The sequence below is a fragment of the Phoxinus phoxinus genome (genome assembly GCF_949152265.1).
Source record: "Phoxinus phoxinus genome assembly, chromosome: 23".
Classification (NCBI taxonomy): Eukaryota; Metazoa; Chordata; class Actinopteri; order Cypriniformes; family Leuciscidae; genus Phoxinus; species Phoxinus phoxinus.
Genome location: NC_136898.1, coordinates 5,831,640 through 5,849,228, shown reverse-complemented (window position 1 = coordinate 5,849,228; position 17,589 = coordinate 5,831,640). Strand labels below are relative to the sequence as shown.

Below are 17,589 nucleotides of genomic sequence, written 5' to 3'. Positions count from 1 at the left end.
TCTAAGGCTTTTCTGAACAATATTAATCGCTATTCACTTCACACCAATTTTTGTTTTGTTTTCATGCTTGAGGAAAACCACTCAGTCACACCATATGGTATGGAATACATATGGTGATGACGTCTAACGCACGCGACGCTACGGTTACATAAGCGCCTCTTCGACGTCATCAGCTCGATTCTGGTAGTTTTGGGGAAGAGGAAACATGGCTGCAAGGTTACTGCTGAGAACCGCCGTACGGGCCGCGACGACCTGCAGGCCGTCTCCAGTGGTCGCTCTGAGCAGAGGGATGGCGGCGGGAGGTCAGTCTTTTATCTCGGGCTGTTTTTAGTATCTGAAACGCGCCGTAGCATCATTTGAGAGTCAGTTTGAACGCGTGCCAAGGACGCGATGCCTTCCGCGGAGGTCGGTGCTCTGACCGCACCGGCAGTTTAAACAGGAACACAGTTGTTTAGTTATGATTTCTCATGGGATGTTCTAAGAATTTTGTTTTGTTTTTGTGTTTTAATGCGTGTTATTGACATCTGTGTAGTTTTAAAGAAAACATATGTGTTGTATTGGCAATTAGCTGCTAGCCGTTTCAAACACAAACGTGACTAATGTGAATTGCTGGTCGGTAAGGGATTTTTTAAAAGTCTTTTAACATAAATGTGACCTTTTTTTCTTGCAGGTATTCCATCTGACGAAGAACAGGCAACTGGACTCGAGAAGAAGATCATGCATGCTCTAAAAACAGGCTCAGTATGTATTCTGGTCTTCTGAACCGTCAAAGCTGTCAAACTAAATGTTTATGCTTGGGGTTGCATAGATAAGGATAAATGAATCTAAAAATGAATTTGTCATTATTATCCTTGATCCAAACACGCATGCTGTTAAAATTCCTCACAAAAAGTGAGTTTTGAAGAATTTTAACAGTTATTTCTATACTACTAGTTTCAGAGTCATGTTTGTCATAAGTTCTTCATTTGACTTTAAAATGTTGCATTTTGATGGTCTCATGTTCGGCTTAATGTCATTATGAAATTACTTTATGGTTCTCATGAACTTGAAGACGTTGTGACCCAATTGATATTGAAGTTAAAGGGTTATTAGTACACAAATGAAATTTATCCCATAAAAATATAAAAATTAATCCATATGATTCAAGGGGGGTTAAAGGCCTTTTGAAGCAAAGTGATTAATTTTTGTAAGAAAAATATAAATATTAATAACTTTATAAACTATAATCACTGGCTTCCGTCAACGGCCCAGAATCGAGTCTAGTTACGCCGGAAGAGTGACCTCTGACCTGACTTAGGATGTAGGAGTAGTGTAAGCTTAGGTGAGACACCTCTCGCGGTTCAAACAAATGGAGATCGGCAACAAACTCAAATTCCTCTTCTCTTATATCTCTTATATATTATCACTGCGCAAAATTTATTTTCCTGGTATGAAAAATGGCTGCATTCAAGTTCTTGTATCTTGTTCTTTCCTCTCCCAGGATCCTTACAGCATGCTGAAGCCCAAGGAGTATGCAGGGTCAAAGGCAGACCCCCATCTTGTACCTTCAATCACCAACAAAAGAATTGTTGGCTGTGTCTGTAAGTTATAACTCTAGATTCTAGACCAGGGATGGGCAGCTTCGGTCCCGGAGGGCCACTCTCCTGCAGAGCTTAGCTCCAATCCTGATCAAACTCACCAGCCTGTAGCTTTCACAATCACCTCCTATGCCCTCATTAGTTCACTAATATAGTTCAGTTGAGGAAGGGAATGAAAACGAGAGTGAATTCGGACATTGAGTGCGCCGGAAGGGCTGCCGCTTTTGCATAGTTTGTGCTTGTGGTTTAATAATCATTTGAAACTTAGTAAATTGGCAGCTCCAGTATTAATAAAAAGATTTATCTTTAACTCCATCATGGAAATTATGTATAAACCTAAATAAAACAGGAATTTATAGCTTTATTATATTATGCTGTAGCCACATTGGACCAGCAGTTTGTAAAATTGATGGATGATTAATCTGCGGGCGCCATCTTCCAGTGTGAAAGGAATTCATTTGGCGCTACCCTCAGTGCATTATGGGTATTCTCTAGCTATTGAGCATACATCGGTTGTACACTCGTTATTGCAGTGCATTATGGGATTGAATGAGTGCACTCGATAATGTCCACTATGGTTTCGGACACCACTACAAATGGCTGTTCCCTCAAATAGTGCCCTAATTGGGGGTGATTTCGGACCCATAAAGACATTGGTTAGCTTGTTCAGGTGTTTGATTAGGCTGGGCGCTAAACTGCAGGATAGTGTCTCTCCAGGACCGAAGCTGCCCATCTCTGTTCTAGACACCTCACACCATAGTTTTGTTGTTGTTGGAGGTTGTATTAAGCACGTGTGTCTGTCCAGGTGAGGAGGACAACACCGCTGTGGTGTGGTTCTGGCTCCACGAGGGTGAACCCCAGCGCTGTCCCTCATGCGGCTCTCATTACAAGCTAGTGCCTCACGAGCTTCCTCACTGAGCCAATGTGTCACATCCCAGAACTCCAGAGACGTGGTGACCTCATTCATGTTTGTCTTTTTGCAAAGTACAGGGGATGTAACCTGTCCTCCTGGTGTGGGACGCAATATTTTAGCAAACAATTTCCGTAAATTATTGGTGTACATTTTGGATTTAGTCCGGTTTCACCTAATAAACATGCTTACTCTGACTCTGCCTCTTGTATTTTAATTCAGGTTCATTCAATTCTCTGCACCACTGGTCAAGTGTGGACACACTTTACAGGATTTGTTTCCTGTGACCTTAAAAACCTATGAAAACTTGATTAATAGTCTTAGATTTAGTTAACAATAAAAATATGGGTCTAAACCTTATTATATCAATTTTATTAAAAAAAATATTTTGACCTTAACTTCCCCTTTATTGATGACTATTTGTACTGGAGTTTTCACAACAGACTTCTAGCTTTAATTTACTCTTGTGTTAATTAAACTGCCAAAATCCTGTCGCATAGACTGTAAAGAGATACAGAGGTCTGACTTCCTACTAGGAAGTTTAGCTGTTTTTGTGATTTCCTCCCGTGTCCACAAGGTGTCACTTGTTTGTAAGAATGAGAATTGCAGAACCTTTGGGAAGAATGCAAACACTGGTGTCGTTAAAAAAAAATGCTGTTTGTCATTTCTCTATTCTAACATTGCCTCAAATATTCAAGATACAACTACATTATTTTATTAAATCTGGTTTATATATATGTAAAATTGTGAGCAGTCTTCTACACTACACTAGTTTTCTGGTTCGTAATCTACTACTAATTAAAGTAGGTCGGTAATTAAAATGCGATTGCACATTATTAAATTAAATCTATAAGTCTATGCTAATATTTAATTTTAGAATGGCTGAGCAAATTGGCTTTTTAAGGCTACTCTTCATTTGACCCCCCCAAAAAAAAGACCCTTCAGTCTTGATTACCTAATGGATATTAGCATAGTGGAATTCATCAACATAAATTTTGAAGCTGTCATTTCATCTTTCCTGTTTACCGCAATCGTTTAAGCATTGCAGGCACACGTTAATTTGTTTATGTATATATATATATATATATATATATATATATATACATTGAAAGTCATTATAAGCAATACAAGATAACACATTTTTTTTCATGAATGTGAAAAATGCCTTAAGTGGGTCATTTAAGCCTTCTGCATTTTTTTTTTCTTCATTTTCCTGACAAGAAAACCTGAAAGTGAGCTGTTATGAGCAATTTGCACATAATTGGCTACGTTTGCTGAGGCAGACTGTGAAAGCGAGGAAAATGCAACAGACATTTGAGGGCGATCTTATTTTCTGCGCATCGCATTGTGGCGTTGTGGGAAAAAAATCACTGCAGATATTTTGTGTTTTGCCAGTCTGGCAGTCATTTATATTTGCAGTTTAAAGCTTGCTTATTTTTTCACTTATTTTAGATGTGATGCAGCCTGAATCATAATCACACCACAAGGTTTTTTCTCCATTCTGTCACCTGATGGAGATGGGGTTCCTTGCCACTATCGCCTCTAACTTGCTTAGTTGGGGACAGTTATTATTCAACAATATTATTGATTGACGTTGTTGTATGAGAACTGAACTGAGCTGGACGATAACATATTTTTTTTGCATGATGAACTAATTTAATAATTCATGGTCTTTAAAACGGAACTGAATCGACACTGAACTGACTTCAGCTGAAATGCATTATTTTCCTGTTATCTCTGTAAATCGTCTTTGAAACAATCTGCATTGTTTAAAGCCCTATATAAATAATGGTGACTTGACGTGGACATTTAACAATGTCACTGAACTGTACAAAAGGGATTGAGAAAGGTTAAAAGTCAAGGCACCATTATGCACTGGAATTTTTCATTTCACTCAACAACTGTCTTAATAAATTATTCATGTGGCAATGCATGCTGGGTGCTCACAAACACAGCAACAGTTTTGTTTGTTCAGACCTCTCAGACAACAAATAGACTTGTTAGAACAATATTTGAGGGAATATTGTTTGTCTGACTTGTGTTTTTATGTAGATTCAAAGTAATCCTTTGTCTGTGTTGGAATGATAATGAACTGATAGTTTGCTTCTGATACAGTACTGCCTACTGTGTTTTTAAATAGTAAGTGAAACAGCATGCATTATTTCATAGCAGCATCCGGAATCGCACACCTCCCTAGTACTAGTGACAAAAGAAATATGGCAGTTCTCACAAAAGAGGCAAAAAGTAGCCAGATGACATACTTTTTCCTGCGAGATTCTGAAGTGTGCATACGATGGACACTTCCTATCCCATGAGGCCACAGGACAAGATTTGTGAATGGCAGTGAAGCTGATGCTGGTAGGTCACATGACAGTGACAACATGGCGAATGTAGTACATTCGGATTACATACAAGAAGGCGAAAAGCAGAGTAATATGTCCGAATTCAAAATATTCTTAAAATATACGAAAATCATAGGCCTACCCAGATTAATACTTCCTGTAGTGTGCATCTGATGGGCACTTTACTATCCCAAGAGTGACGGGAGAGGATTTGTGAATGGCAGTGAAGCGACGCAACTGGTCACATGACAGTAGCCGCGTTTCCATTACAGATTTGCACAAAACTTTGCTATATTTTCTAAATGTTGATTAAAAACTTGCGAAATGACCGTTTTCATTAACTGATGTTATGCGAGTAATTTTTTCCTCTCGCGGTAAGTCATTCCAAAAATCAAAGCAACAGATGTTAGTTTAAGTATATCCCAGCCATCACACTCGCCATTATTTTTAATAGAAGGAGCTAGGCGGGTTATCCAAGAAATAATGGCAGGGAAAGCCTTTATACTGGGAGCAGCACTTATGAGGTGTTTCGGTGTGCTTCTCCCTCCTGCTTCAAGGTCTTGATAAATTGTGGCATTTCTTTGTTGTTTAGAATCCAGTATTCTCGTAATTCTTTTGTCTTTTATGAGTTTAATAAAGAACACTGTCTCGTCTTCTGTCCAAACATACCACGTCATCTTTAAAGAATAATCAACTTTTATGTATATACACCAGGTGACCTGTAAATGAGCAAAAATTGTTTTCATTGCAGTTTTGCGAAATATAAATTTTTCAAATTGCCTGAAAAACCACCTAATGCGAGCGCAAAAACGTTTTTGCCATATATGAGAGTTTTTACGAAATTGACATTCCTTTGGGCGTAGGCTATTTTCAATTTTGCAGTTTCAATTTACGCAATTGGCCCTTCGCAGGGAGCTTGATTGACAGGTGATCTGACCAATCATACTTAGCCATCCACCATTTTGTCGTACAAAGCAGTCAGGAGAGTTAGTAGATTAACATGGGAGGATTTGAACTTGAAAAACGGAGTGTACCGACGCCTTTCCGCGGTTAAAACAACATTCCTTCTTATGTTCATTCATGTTTATTTGATGCTATGAATGAACTAGAAGGAAGAGATGATCGGTTCACGTTAACTGATGCTCTACAGCGATCTGTCACGACACATTAAAGAGCCACAAAACGGTATTTATTGTTTAAATTCCTTTAAAAAAAATTACCAAATTTGAAAGGTGAGACTTTGTTTAATACGTTTAATATCAAAAGTAACCGAAAAGTAACCTGGTCTGTCCTGTCTGTCAGCGTGTTGTCAGTCCTCTCCGCTCCGCAATGTATTTTTCACTGCGTGCACATGGTGTGGCGTGAGAGCGGTGTAGCTTGTCGGACATAGCGACAGTAACTAAGGGGGGCGGGTCTTTGCAAATGGTCAATTTGAAAGGTAGCCTAATGGAAACACGGCTAGTGACAACAGAACGGTTGTACAGTAGTATGTCCGGATTATGTTCATACTACACAGTACACACACTCATTCAATAGAGAACATATTTTTTAATGGTTACAAAGTAATTACTAGTTCAAAAGAAGAACCTACTTCGAGTTCACGAGTTTGATTTGCTGCACATCACACACATTTTTGTGAATGTCCTAGGTTGTGTGTATTTGGTGCATGTTTCCTACAACAATGTCCCACAATTTGTTTACTATACACAGTTAACCACAGTATGTGCGTAACATTTTTTTTTACAGTGTTCATAGCATTGTTACCATCTTTTCAATTTTCCATGCAAATGAAGTTAAAGTTACTCTTATATTTTTAAGTGTTTGAAAGGATCTTGTTTTTCAGCCGGGTCAGAAGTGAACTATTCGTTTTCAGTTTATCCTTTTAGCACCGTCATCTACATAATGTGACCGTCCTTGCAAGCGTTTCCTCTTTGAATGGAGTTCCAACGATAGCGTCCCGCGACACGTAATGAAAGTGATGAGAGATGTAATGAGATAGATGAGGACGTTTTGCTCCCTCTGTAGAGGGCTGCCCATCACATCTGGCCTAAATGATTGAATAATGCCTCTCAGTATTCCACAGGGCCCGCTACATGTTCCTGCAAAATGACTGAAAAAAGCCAAAGCTCCAGGCGGTCTGAGTGTATTGTGAGATACAAAGATGAAATGATGTGAATTTCAAGGGGACGTACATGTTTAATATCCTTCCCTTCCTTCTCTTTGAAATAATTTTTAACATCCCGCTTGCCTTGTCAGCGTAGCTACGAGAGCTTGCCTTTAATTAGTCTCCGAAGAACATTAAAGAAAAGTGTTGAACGATATTGGCATTCTAACAGTGAAAAAGCATCCATTTCACAGACGAGGAAGCTTAGTCATGTCTAGCCTTTGCGTAAACAAGGTTGTTCTTTGTGATTCGAACAACTGCATTCAGTATGATGACGGTAATGTTATATAATAGTGCTTTCCAGAGCCATCCTAACAACAGGTGTGCAGTGAATCTCACAGAGAATACGCCATGTGTGTTTCCGGAGGATATACTGTGACTAGATGTTTCATATGCTAAAATAAACACCCCCTCAGATATACACTGTATTTGATAGGCTAGACTTCTTTTAATAATTTAATAGCTGTATTGTTTTCAGGACAAAAAGGGCTCTCAGCATTCTTGCCTTGCACAAGTCATCTCTGCTTTTTACTTTTCCACTTCCTTTCTGCATTTCTCAGTGGGGCCGAGAAAAGAAAACAACTGCAGAAGGGGAGAATTTTAAGGAGGGAGGGATTTAAATGTACCCGAGGAGACCAGCCAGGCATTTGGCAGGCGGGGTCCGTCACACAGGGGCATGGGAGACGCACAACGCATTTCAGGACAATAGTCTATGATTAGCACTGTGCTTATCTGCGCAACGCGGCCTGCCATTAGTGTGCTGCAGGGGCGCTGTCTCCATAGCAACCAATCTGCCTGAAGTCCAAACCCCAGTTGTGCTAGTCAAAGATCCACTCAAAAAACCTCTATTCACCGTTTTCTGCCTTGAAAGCCCATTTAAGGCTATTATGGCCATTGTAGGGGTGGGTGGGGGGATCACATAGATCTAGACATGGCTGTAAAACCTCACATTAACTTGATCCATTCGCAGAAGATTAATTAACCCAAGTGACCAACGCATAAATGTTTAGATGTGAACTACACTATTAGTCTGACACTTACTGCCACTTGATATTTCCATAAACAAACGGTGGAATAGTGAGCGCATTTCTCCACTGACACGTTATAGTGTTTTCAACAAAATAAAAATGGCAAAAGGTTTATTAGTGGTGCTAATACAAGCACCGCTTTTACTATTGCTCATACATAGGGTTATTGAACTGAACAAACCCCTAGCTAACCCCAAGTATTAAACTTTGGTATGTAACTCAACCCACACCATTTGTGCTATACGGACATGAATGATACCTCAAATCACGTGGCTTCTTGAGGAGAGAATGATGTACAACTGGTTTTCTAACTGACCGGATGTATGATTTTAACCTGGCAGATGATCAAATGTGGAGCTGGGTATTGACACAAATTTCACGATTTGGTTCAATATCGATTTTTTGGGATATACATCAGGTACAGTACATACATGGCACATTTTCTCAAGGAAAAAAAACTCAACGAATGCTGTAAACCAGGGGGAACGTTGGTCCTGGAGCGCCAAAGTTTAGCTCCAACCCTGAAAAAAACTCACCTGATTAGCCTTATTGGTCCTAAAGACATTGATTAGCTTGTTCAGGTGTGTTTGGTTGGAACTAAACTATACAGGACAGTGGCCCTCCAGGACCAACGTTCCCCAGCCCTGCTGTAAACTATACAGAACGTCACTTGGTACATTACTAGGCTATAATATAATAAGGCTATAAGTTTAAATTGACTTTCTATACAAACTGTACAGAATCATTCCCTTCCGAATCTCGCAGAGACGGAGAGCGTGATTATAAGTTGTCAATGAGCTAGCAGCATGAGCAACTTTATGAATCTCTATGGGCTTCTCCCTTGACTTTATGCCTCCACTTCCCCCCGATTGCTTGCGAGCTTCTCCGCCGGTCTATACGGTAATTTCTCTACAGTGCGACAGAGAGTCGCTTGGGTATGACACAATCGTTAGCCTATTTTTTACAAAAACGGCTTCTACGAAGTCATAACGTAAGATACAAAGTAATGGAGCCTTTTATACATTGTCGTGTTTCTTTAGAAATAAATAATGGACAAATGGAGTCTTTGGACGCTTCAGATGTAAAGTTATTCGCTGTCAAAGTGACGCAAAAATGAATGGGAGTCAATGGAATGCTAACAGCAGGTGAAGTTCTGCTACAATGGCGGCTCCCGCGGAGGCTTCAGTTTCCGGCGGATGGATTACCCCCTTGGGTTGAACAGGTCCACTGAGCCGCCATCTTTTAAACGCCTCTCTGCCTGGCATGCAGCTCCAATCTCTTTGAATGGGGAAACATCAAATTTAATAAAACTGTTTGCCAAGACTACGATTAAATTTCATATTTAAAATCACCAATGAAATCTGACTACAACTGTATCATAAATGTTGTTTCTTATGTTCAAATAGCATTTACATTTTTTTTGCGCATGCGTAGTCATAAGCGTGCGAGTAGAACCTGCGTAGAACCAGCTTAGAACTCTACATGTTGGTTTCTACAGCAACCGGAGCTTCTAACGGAACCTGCTGTGACTCGATAAAGGTTACACATCCACATTAAAGCGCCAAAACGGTATTCATTCTTTAAAGATCGTTATAAAATAGACATAATTTGAAATCTGAGACTTTGTTTCTTAAGTATTATAAGGCTATAGGCTAGCCTACTATTGTATGATTTTGAGATCCATCTTTTCACACTGAGGTCAGGACAACTGAAGGACTCAACAATAATACACAACTATTACAAAAGATTCAAACATGCTCCAGAATGAAACACGATGCATTTAGAATCAGGGGAACTTTGAATTTGAAGTTCATGGTAAATTGTAGCCTACAGCCTACTTATTTAGTTTTCTGGGAAACATGTAACTTGTATCTTCTGAAGGGCATTAGGCTACTAATTGAAAAAATATGATCTTTAGATAAAATAAGAAACTTTTTCACATTCTTATACTTTTCAAAAGTTTTCACGGCTCTTAATGCATCGTGTTTCCTTCTGGAGCATCAGTGAATGTTTGAACCTTTTTGTGTTTGTCCTCAGTGTGAAAAGATGGATCTCAAAATCATACAGTCACTGCTGGAAAGGGTTCAAATATGCAAAAGATGCTGGAAAGCTGAAGAATTTGCAGGACCTGGAGGGTTTTTCTCAAGAACATTCGGCAGTTTAACTGCTCAGGACAAAGAAGGGACTCAAGAACAACCATCACAAAAAACAAAAATCAGCCATGTATCATCCAGCTAAAGACACACATATTAAGAATCAAGGTACACTTTTGAATGAGGTTGTTATACATTCAACTGTTATTTAGTCTTGTGGAATATATGTAAACATATTTTATGTAAAATATCTTATTCAGGACAGTACTAAATAAAAATAACATGCATTTTGTATGATCCCTCCTATTTTGTTAAAATAATTAACATTTTGCAGATTCTGCAAGGTGTATGTAAACTTTGACCACAGCTGTATGTATATATACAGTATATACACCATTTATTATATATACACCATATATTATATATTTACCAACGTTTGTTAGATTTGACAGCACAAAAAAACCCCACTCTGAACACCTTAGCAACAGCAAAGCAACACACTGAAAACCACCCAGAACACCCTGGCATTGTGGTGATGAGTTTCGCACTTACATGTTGTTCATAAAATGTGAAAATGTAGTTTTAGCTAATGCAGTTTTGAAAGTGTATTGTTATCACACACTGTTCATGTCTATTCTTGCTGCGCATTCATTATTCCGTCTCTTTGCATCCTCGCACAGGTCTCGACGGCACGGCTGTGGCGCTGGCTGGTGCTTGACTTGTACCCTGGTTGATTAATCTCAAATTAAAACACAGTCTAGTCGCATGCTCCAAAAAATAGGATTATCAAATGCAGACTCACAGCCTGTCTCCTGTTCTAAGGGCACCTGTGTCTTTGCAAGCTCAGGGAGAGCCTATTCAGACACATCTGGTCTGCCGAGGGTTTCTGATAAAGACCAGCGTGATTTCAAAGGGAGATAAAACCCCTGAGAATTGCAGTGCGCTGAAAGACCCGACAGTCCTCTTTACCCCCAGGGTGACTTCAGCCCGGGCACCCGCTGTCACGCCATTATGAGAGGAGATTCTTTATAATTGCCCATTCCAGAAATGGCAGATAAGGTGTGTGATATAAATTGATCGGACAACTTTATATTTGACTGGGAAACCTGCTAGAAAAGGAGTCTCTTCACATTTATGTCACATCACATAATGTGATCTAGACTATATTGTTTGAGTTTAATTGCCAATTTAAAACAATGCTATATCTGATAATAATATTCTCCATTTAAATGAGCTTTTTGTTTTGAGTCATTAACTCTTTCCGTCATTTATGACACAACGCTTCCCCGCCATCAGTGTTGCCAATTTAGGGACTTTGTCACTAGATTAGCGACTTTTCAGACCGCTCTAGCAAATTTTTTTCAAAAAGCAACTAGCGACAAACGGTAACAGAAGTATTTTTTACTTTGTTACAGTACTTAAGTTATCTGTACTTTACTGAAGTGTTTTTATTTACTGAACTTTATTTACTGAACTTTTACTTTTACTTTTCTACATTCTTCTAAAGAATAACATCATACTTTTTACTCCACTAAATTCCTGAAAAACAATGTCACGTGCTACATGACATGACAACAGTGTTCGATTTGTGAACGAGCTGATTCCTTTCAATGAGCCTGTTAAATCGGTTTGCAGATCGCACCAAATGATTCAGAGCTTTTGCCCGTGAATTGAATGTTCATTTCTCTGCCATAAGTCGTCTCCAAAGGCGTTTCAGAGAATTTGGCAGTACATCCAACCGGCCTCACAACCGCAGATCACGTGTAACCACACCAGCCCAGCACCTGCAGCATCTTCATCCCCAAGATCGTCTGAGACCAGCCACCCGGACAGCGGCTGCAACAATCGGTTTGCATAACCAAAGAATTTCTGCACAAACTGTCAGAAACGTCTCAGGGAAGCTCATCTGCATGCTCGTCCTCCTCATCGGGGTCTTGACCTGACTGCAGTTCGTCGTTGAGTGGGCAAATGCTCACATTTGATGGCGTCTGGCTCTTTTGTGTTCTCTTCACGGATGAATCCCGGTTTTCACTGTACAGGGCAGATGGCAGACAGCGTGTATGGCGTCATGTGGGTGAGCGTTTTGCTGATGTCAACGTTGTGGATCGAGTGGCCCATGGGGGCGGTAGGGGTTATGGTATGGGCAGGCGTATGTTATGGACAACGAACACAGGTGCATTTTATTGATGGCATTTTAAATGCACAGAGATACCGTGACGAGATCCTGAGGCCCATTGTTGTGCCATTCATCCACGACCATCACCTCACGTTGCAGTATGATAATGCACACCAGGTGTGGTCACACCAGATACTGACTGGTTTCTGGGGTATACACACCAGATACCCCCCCCCCCCCCCCGGAACGGTAAAGACGGACGGTAAAACCGCACATTTTAGAGTGGCCTTTTATTGTGGCCAGCCTAAGGCACACCTGTGCAATAATCATGCTGTCTAATCAGCATCTTGAAATGCCACACCTGTGAGGTGGATGGATTATCTCGGCAAAGGAGAAGTGCTCACTAACACAGATTTGGACAGATTTGTGAACAATATTTCAGAGAAATAGGCCTTTTTTGTACATAGAAAAAGTCTTAGATCTTTGAGTTCAGCTCATGAAAAATGGGGGCAAAAACAAAAGTGTTGCGTTTATAATGTTGTTGTGTTGTAGGCAACACCGCCTGCCATTGACAAGATTTTCCGGTGTCATGAGTAATCAACGCTGTGTCCAAAATAGAATACTTCCCTATATACAGTATGGGAAAAACAGTATGTGAAAAAAGTACTGTGTCTGAATACATAGTACTATTTGAAAAACAGTAGGCGAAGAGTACCCGAATGGCCTACTACTTCCACCGAGAAGTGCACAATGCACATTCAATATACACTTTACTATCCCATTAGACCATGGGAGGGGATGGTATTTATGAATGGCAGTGAAGCAACACAACTGACACTGTAGGTAATGTGATAGTAATGGCGGATGCAGTACGTACGAATTTCGTTCATTCTACCCATATTCACATAACATAGCCTACTTTATTTAATGGTCGCAAAGTAAATTCAAATTTAAATGTAGTACTCCGACGTGATTTCGAACCCAGGTGGTATCTGTTTTTTGATGCCTGATCAAAAGTTGTTATCGCGATATCTTGTTGTATGGCTAATCAGAGATGCGGTAGCTTGATGTAGCAAGTTAAATTTCCTGCAACAAATAAAAGTATTTAAATATGTAGAATATAAAATAGCCTATGCATGTATCAAAAAATACAATCCATGTTTTCACTGTTATATGGTAGGGGGCGCTATTTTGCATCTTCTGAAATAGTATAGAATCTCCGGGGAGTTGATGGACTCGCTCGTCTGCATCTGCTTTAGTCATCGTTCTGAATCTTATCTGACAAAAACGCAATTTTTTTCAGGTTTTTTTCCCCAGAAATGCTTTTTTAAAGGTGAAACTTACCTACATTCAAGTGTTGATACATTTTTTGTTTTACTTTTTTTTTTTTTTTTTTAAAGCAGATGCTCTTTTGATATGCCTATTGTATGTTCATTCATACAACAACATATTCTGGGACATTTGAGTTTATTATTATGAGTTTATCATTTAATTTCCCCCACAATTGCTTTAACAAAATAAATGTACTTAAAAATGTATAACCTATGTTAAAATGACTTATTTTTAACCCGCAATAGGGGAAAAGCGCATACATTGATTTCTCTAACTAAAGTAAAACGCATGCTCACTGAGCTGAGAAAAATGTCAGCTTTATAATTTCAGCTTTGCTAAATAGGGTCAACAGAAAGACATTTTCTTTGTGGCTAATTTGAATGCTAAATATATTGAGAGCATATACTTGAGCATTTGCTGACCTTTTCTTTGAAGAGGTTAAAGGAATTCTACATGAATGATCACATTAGAAGGGAATGAACTTTTAAAGGGAAAGTTCAAACAAAGATGAAACTTCTGTATTAATTTACTCAACCTCATTTTATTCCAAAAACTGTATGACTTTCTTTAGAAACATCTACTGTTAGTGTTTTGGTTATACCAACGTTCTTCAAAATATAATTTTTGGGTGGACTGTCACTTTAAGGTTACATGTATGAAGTGTGGCTTTAAAACAGCCAGTTAAATAGTTTACAGTTGTGACCTCATCAGCTGGCAGCGCGGGGCAGCGTTGGATGCTAGTGTCATGTTGGTGTTGGTGTGACACCACGGGGCGAGCGTGCCAGGGTTGGATCCCGTCCCACTCCACTGGCAATCAACCCTCCATCATCTCCTGCCATCTGGCCTTCCATTAGATCACTGCAGTTATTCTTTTTTATTACAGTCTTTCTTTTCCCACTGAGTCTGAATGCAACTACCATCTTTTTTATGTCCTCTTTCTGATGATATTGTCCAGCTCCACGGGACTGTTAATCTGGCTGCCGAAAAATTGGCTTGTGTATAAAACCTGTGAAATAAATCATGTGGCTTAGTGTGGCATCTGATAGGATCAAGCGAAGCGACTTTGAATGCTTTTGGGTTTCTGAGGCGCAAAGAGTTGAAATTTACACAGGCTGCCCACTATATGATTAAAATGAACAACATTCATACAAATGTTCAAGGGTAAACACACAAACTGCACATCTGAAGAGACATGACATGCCAGGGCCAAAGGGATCTCAGATTAATTATGAGGCTTGTATCAAGCATGTAGCAGAAACAAAAATGCATGAGGAGAGTGAACACGGGCTGTCAGACTCATTACATCTCTGCTCTTTTTACATTTATTCATATATGGAAAGACATAGGATTCATCCTACAATAATACACAGCGTGTGTCATTCCTTTCCAGCTTCTCCATACTCACTGTAAAAAAAAAATGTTGGTTTAATTAAAAAAAGCAAGGTACCTTGTTGCCTTAAAATTTTGAGTTTGTTGTAATTAAAAATTTGAGTTAATACAATGAAGAATGGTTTAATAAACAGAAACTCAAAATAGTGTTATCTTCACACATTAGTTATCAAAGTTGATTTGACAAAAGATAAAAAGTTGTGATAACAAATCATGAAAAATATTTTTTAAGGCACATCATTTTGATACTGTATATATATTCTGTGCTATTAAACTATTTATATATTTTTTTATGTTTTTTTTTATCCCTGTTACCGTTTTTTAAAATAGTAATCAACTGTTCATTGAAATTTGTTATTTGTAGAAATATCAGCAAAATTCAACTCTGTTATTGTCAATCCTTTTTGAAGGCCCCAACATATATTAATAAAATGAATTTCCTCCTTCAATGCATTTTATTATTAGCAACACATTTTACAGCATTATAGAATGTTTACAATCTAATAAAATTCAGCTATATATGTATTAAGACTGTCGTTCTGACATTTTCCATTCATAATTTCCTCACCCAAACAAATCAAATGTAGTGCAAACAGTGAGGTGAATGTTAAGGAGAGCCATACAGGGATTATATAAATGTCAGAGACACTCCGTATTTATCATCGGTTCACAATACTAGGCTAGGTGACGTAAAGGGATACTCCAGAGAAATGTCATCACACATTAATTTTCCACATACTGAACATTTTAAATCATTTAGTCTGGTATTGCTTACAGAGTGGCTGAATTTGTTTAAGTGTTTGTCTGAGCTATTTTTTGACCATGCGGTCACAAGAAGCTTACAGATCGGTTCACTCACCAAAATGTGTTTTCAGCTGAAGACCCTGGAGAGAGCCGCAAATGTCACATTTATGCATTTTTAAAGAAGCTTTTCTTACATGTTCTGTTCTCTCTTTTTTACACATGCAGCATGGAGAAAAACAGGACCAAATGACCCAGAAACAGCTGCTACCTTTTGATGGGTGTTGTGAATTGCAGAAGCTCTGGTTTGATCTTTCAGTGATTGCTAAAATGACGAAACGAGCGCTGGATGACATCAGAGGCTTAGTGAACTAATTTCAGTAGTGCTGCAGAGAGATTTTCCAGGGATTTTCCCAAGACCGTGTACGACTTTTAAGCTTTTCACCACTTAAGACTCTAAATTGGGATGCTTTCAATTTCTCAAGTGCCAAATGAAGGCATTGAGCTTCAAGGAATTACAGAAGTGGCATCCTTTCACTTTATCTCATAACTTAACTAAATTAAGCTAATAAATAATATTCTTCTTGTAAGTGTTTATCGTAATGAACTGGGTCTAGCTGTGACAGAAAAAAGGCCGTATCATTAACAGTTTTGAGCCAAAAGTTCAGTTTGTTGATTTCAAACACTTAAACTGACATCCTAAATCCTCCAAACACTTAAATCCAAACTAAATCACAACTCTCCAAATGAGGCTAATAAATATGAGTTGACCAACATATTTTGTCTTTATTATTCTTCCTGTTTTTAATTGTACAGAACCGGGTTCAGTCACAAGGAGAATAGCTGTATTTCATTCACTCATGCATGTACATCGAAACATAAACGAATAAAGAATGTATCGCTACTGATTCATACTGTAACATTCGTTTGTTTGTTGTGTGTCAAGTTGCAGTTTGTTTGAAATAACGAACCTCATCACCCGAAAGACATCTCAATGAAGTATTGGATGACATGTTGTCATATCTTCTTGGTACATAACGGCTACCGTAGTTTCAACACGCATTTGAAAAAGCGAGGCGCTAGAGAGCACTATTCGTTTGAATGCAAAATACAATTTCACCGCTAGATGGGAGAAATTCCTACACAGTGTACCTTTAAATTATAACGATAAAACAAGCATTTTCTGTAAAGCTGCTTTTAAAAAATATGCATTGTGAAACCTTGAACTGAACTGAATTGTCTGTATAGACACATTTCTTTAACTTAACTTAGACACTTAGCTCATGCCAATATGTAAATGCCAATAACTAAAATATGGTCAAACTTAAAAGTGGAGTTTTCATTTTAATTATGCTTTTACACGAATATTTGACTCGGGTAGATTAACCAAAATAGCCTAGAATCAATTTAAGCTAAATAATGACACTGTTTTCTGTAGAACTGCTTTATCGCTGAATCGACTTTATTTGACGAATTTTGCAAGACTGACATATTGAACTGAACTGAATCAACATTGAACTGACTCAAAGTGAATAATGAGGCTATTATCTTCTGCTATAGCTGACTCATTTCATGATGATGAACTTTCCACAGTTACTGAACTGAACTCTGAACTGAATTGAATCCTTTTTGGCATCATTATTTTCCTGTTTATCAATTTTGAAACAACCGGTATTGTTAAAAGCGCTATATTAAAAAAAGCAGACTTACTTGACTAGAGTAAATATTCCCTTTTAAAGAAGATAAGAAAGCAACACCTTGAACACCCTTTGCTCAAAACATCAGCATCACCTGCTTTTCGTGTGCAGACTGCTCAAGATCTGCACTTCAAAGCCTTTGGCTCCTGAAGTACTTCTGAAAGTGGTACTGAGAAGCTCATTTGCACTTCAATAGCATG

General features: G+C 38.7%; 1 protein-coding gene and 1 long non-coding RNA gene across 2 annotated transcripts; both read left to right on the top strand.

Moving 5' to 3' along the window:
- The first annotated feature begins 63 nt into the window (after window positions 1–63).
- Window positions 64–2,684, top strand: cox5ba (cytochrome c oxidase subunit 5Ba). The gene is made up of 4 exons (XM_079599775.1): window positions 64–302; window positions 671–741; window positions 1,481–1,580; window positions 2,383–2,684. Exons 1-4 carry the CDS (start codon window positions 206–208, stop codon window positions 2,493–2,495), a joined length of 381 nt encoding a protein of 126 aa, XP_079455901.1. The 5' UTR covers window positions 64–205; the 3' UTR covers window positions 2,496–2,684.
- A 6,778-nt stretch (window positions 2,685–9,462) lies between these two features.
- LOC306991623 lies at window positions 9,463–16,507 on the top strand. Its single transcript, XR_013796135.1, has 4 exons — window positions 9,463–9,590; window positions 10,059–10,282; window positions 10,795–11,173; window positions 15,921–16,507. It is a non-coding gene; the product is annotated as an uncharacterized lncRNA (long non-coding RNA).
- The last annotated feature ends 1,082 nt before the right edge of the window (window positions 16,508–17,589 follow it).

Coding starts and splice junctions, on each gene's coding strand:
- cox5ba (XM_079599775.1), top strand. CDS start 206: ATGGCTGCAAGGTTACTGCTGAGAACCGCCGTACGGGCCGCGACGACC. Junction 742..1,480: donor ATGCTCTAAAAACAGGCTCA/GTATGTATTCTG, acceptor TTCCTCTCCCAG/GATCCTTACAGCATGCTGAA. Junction 1,581..2,382: donor AAGAATTGTTGGCTGTGTCT/GTAAGTTATAAC, acceptor GTGTCTGTCCAG/GTGAGGAGGACAACACCGCT.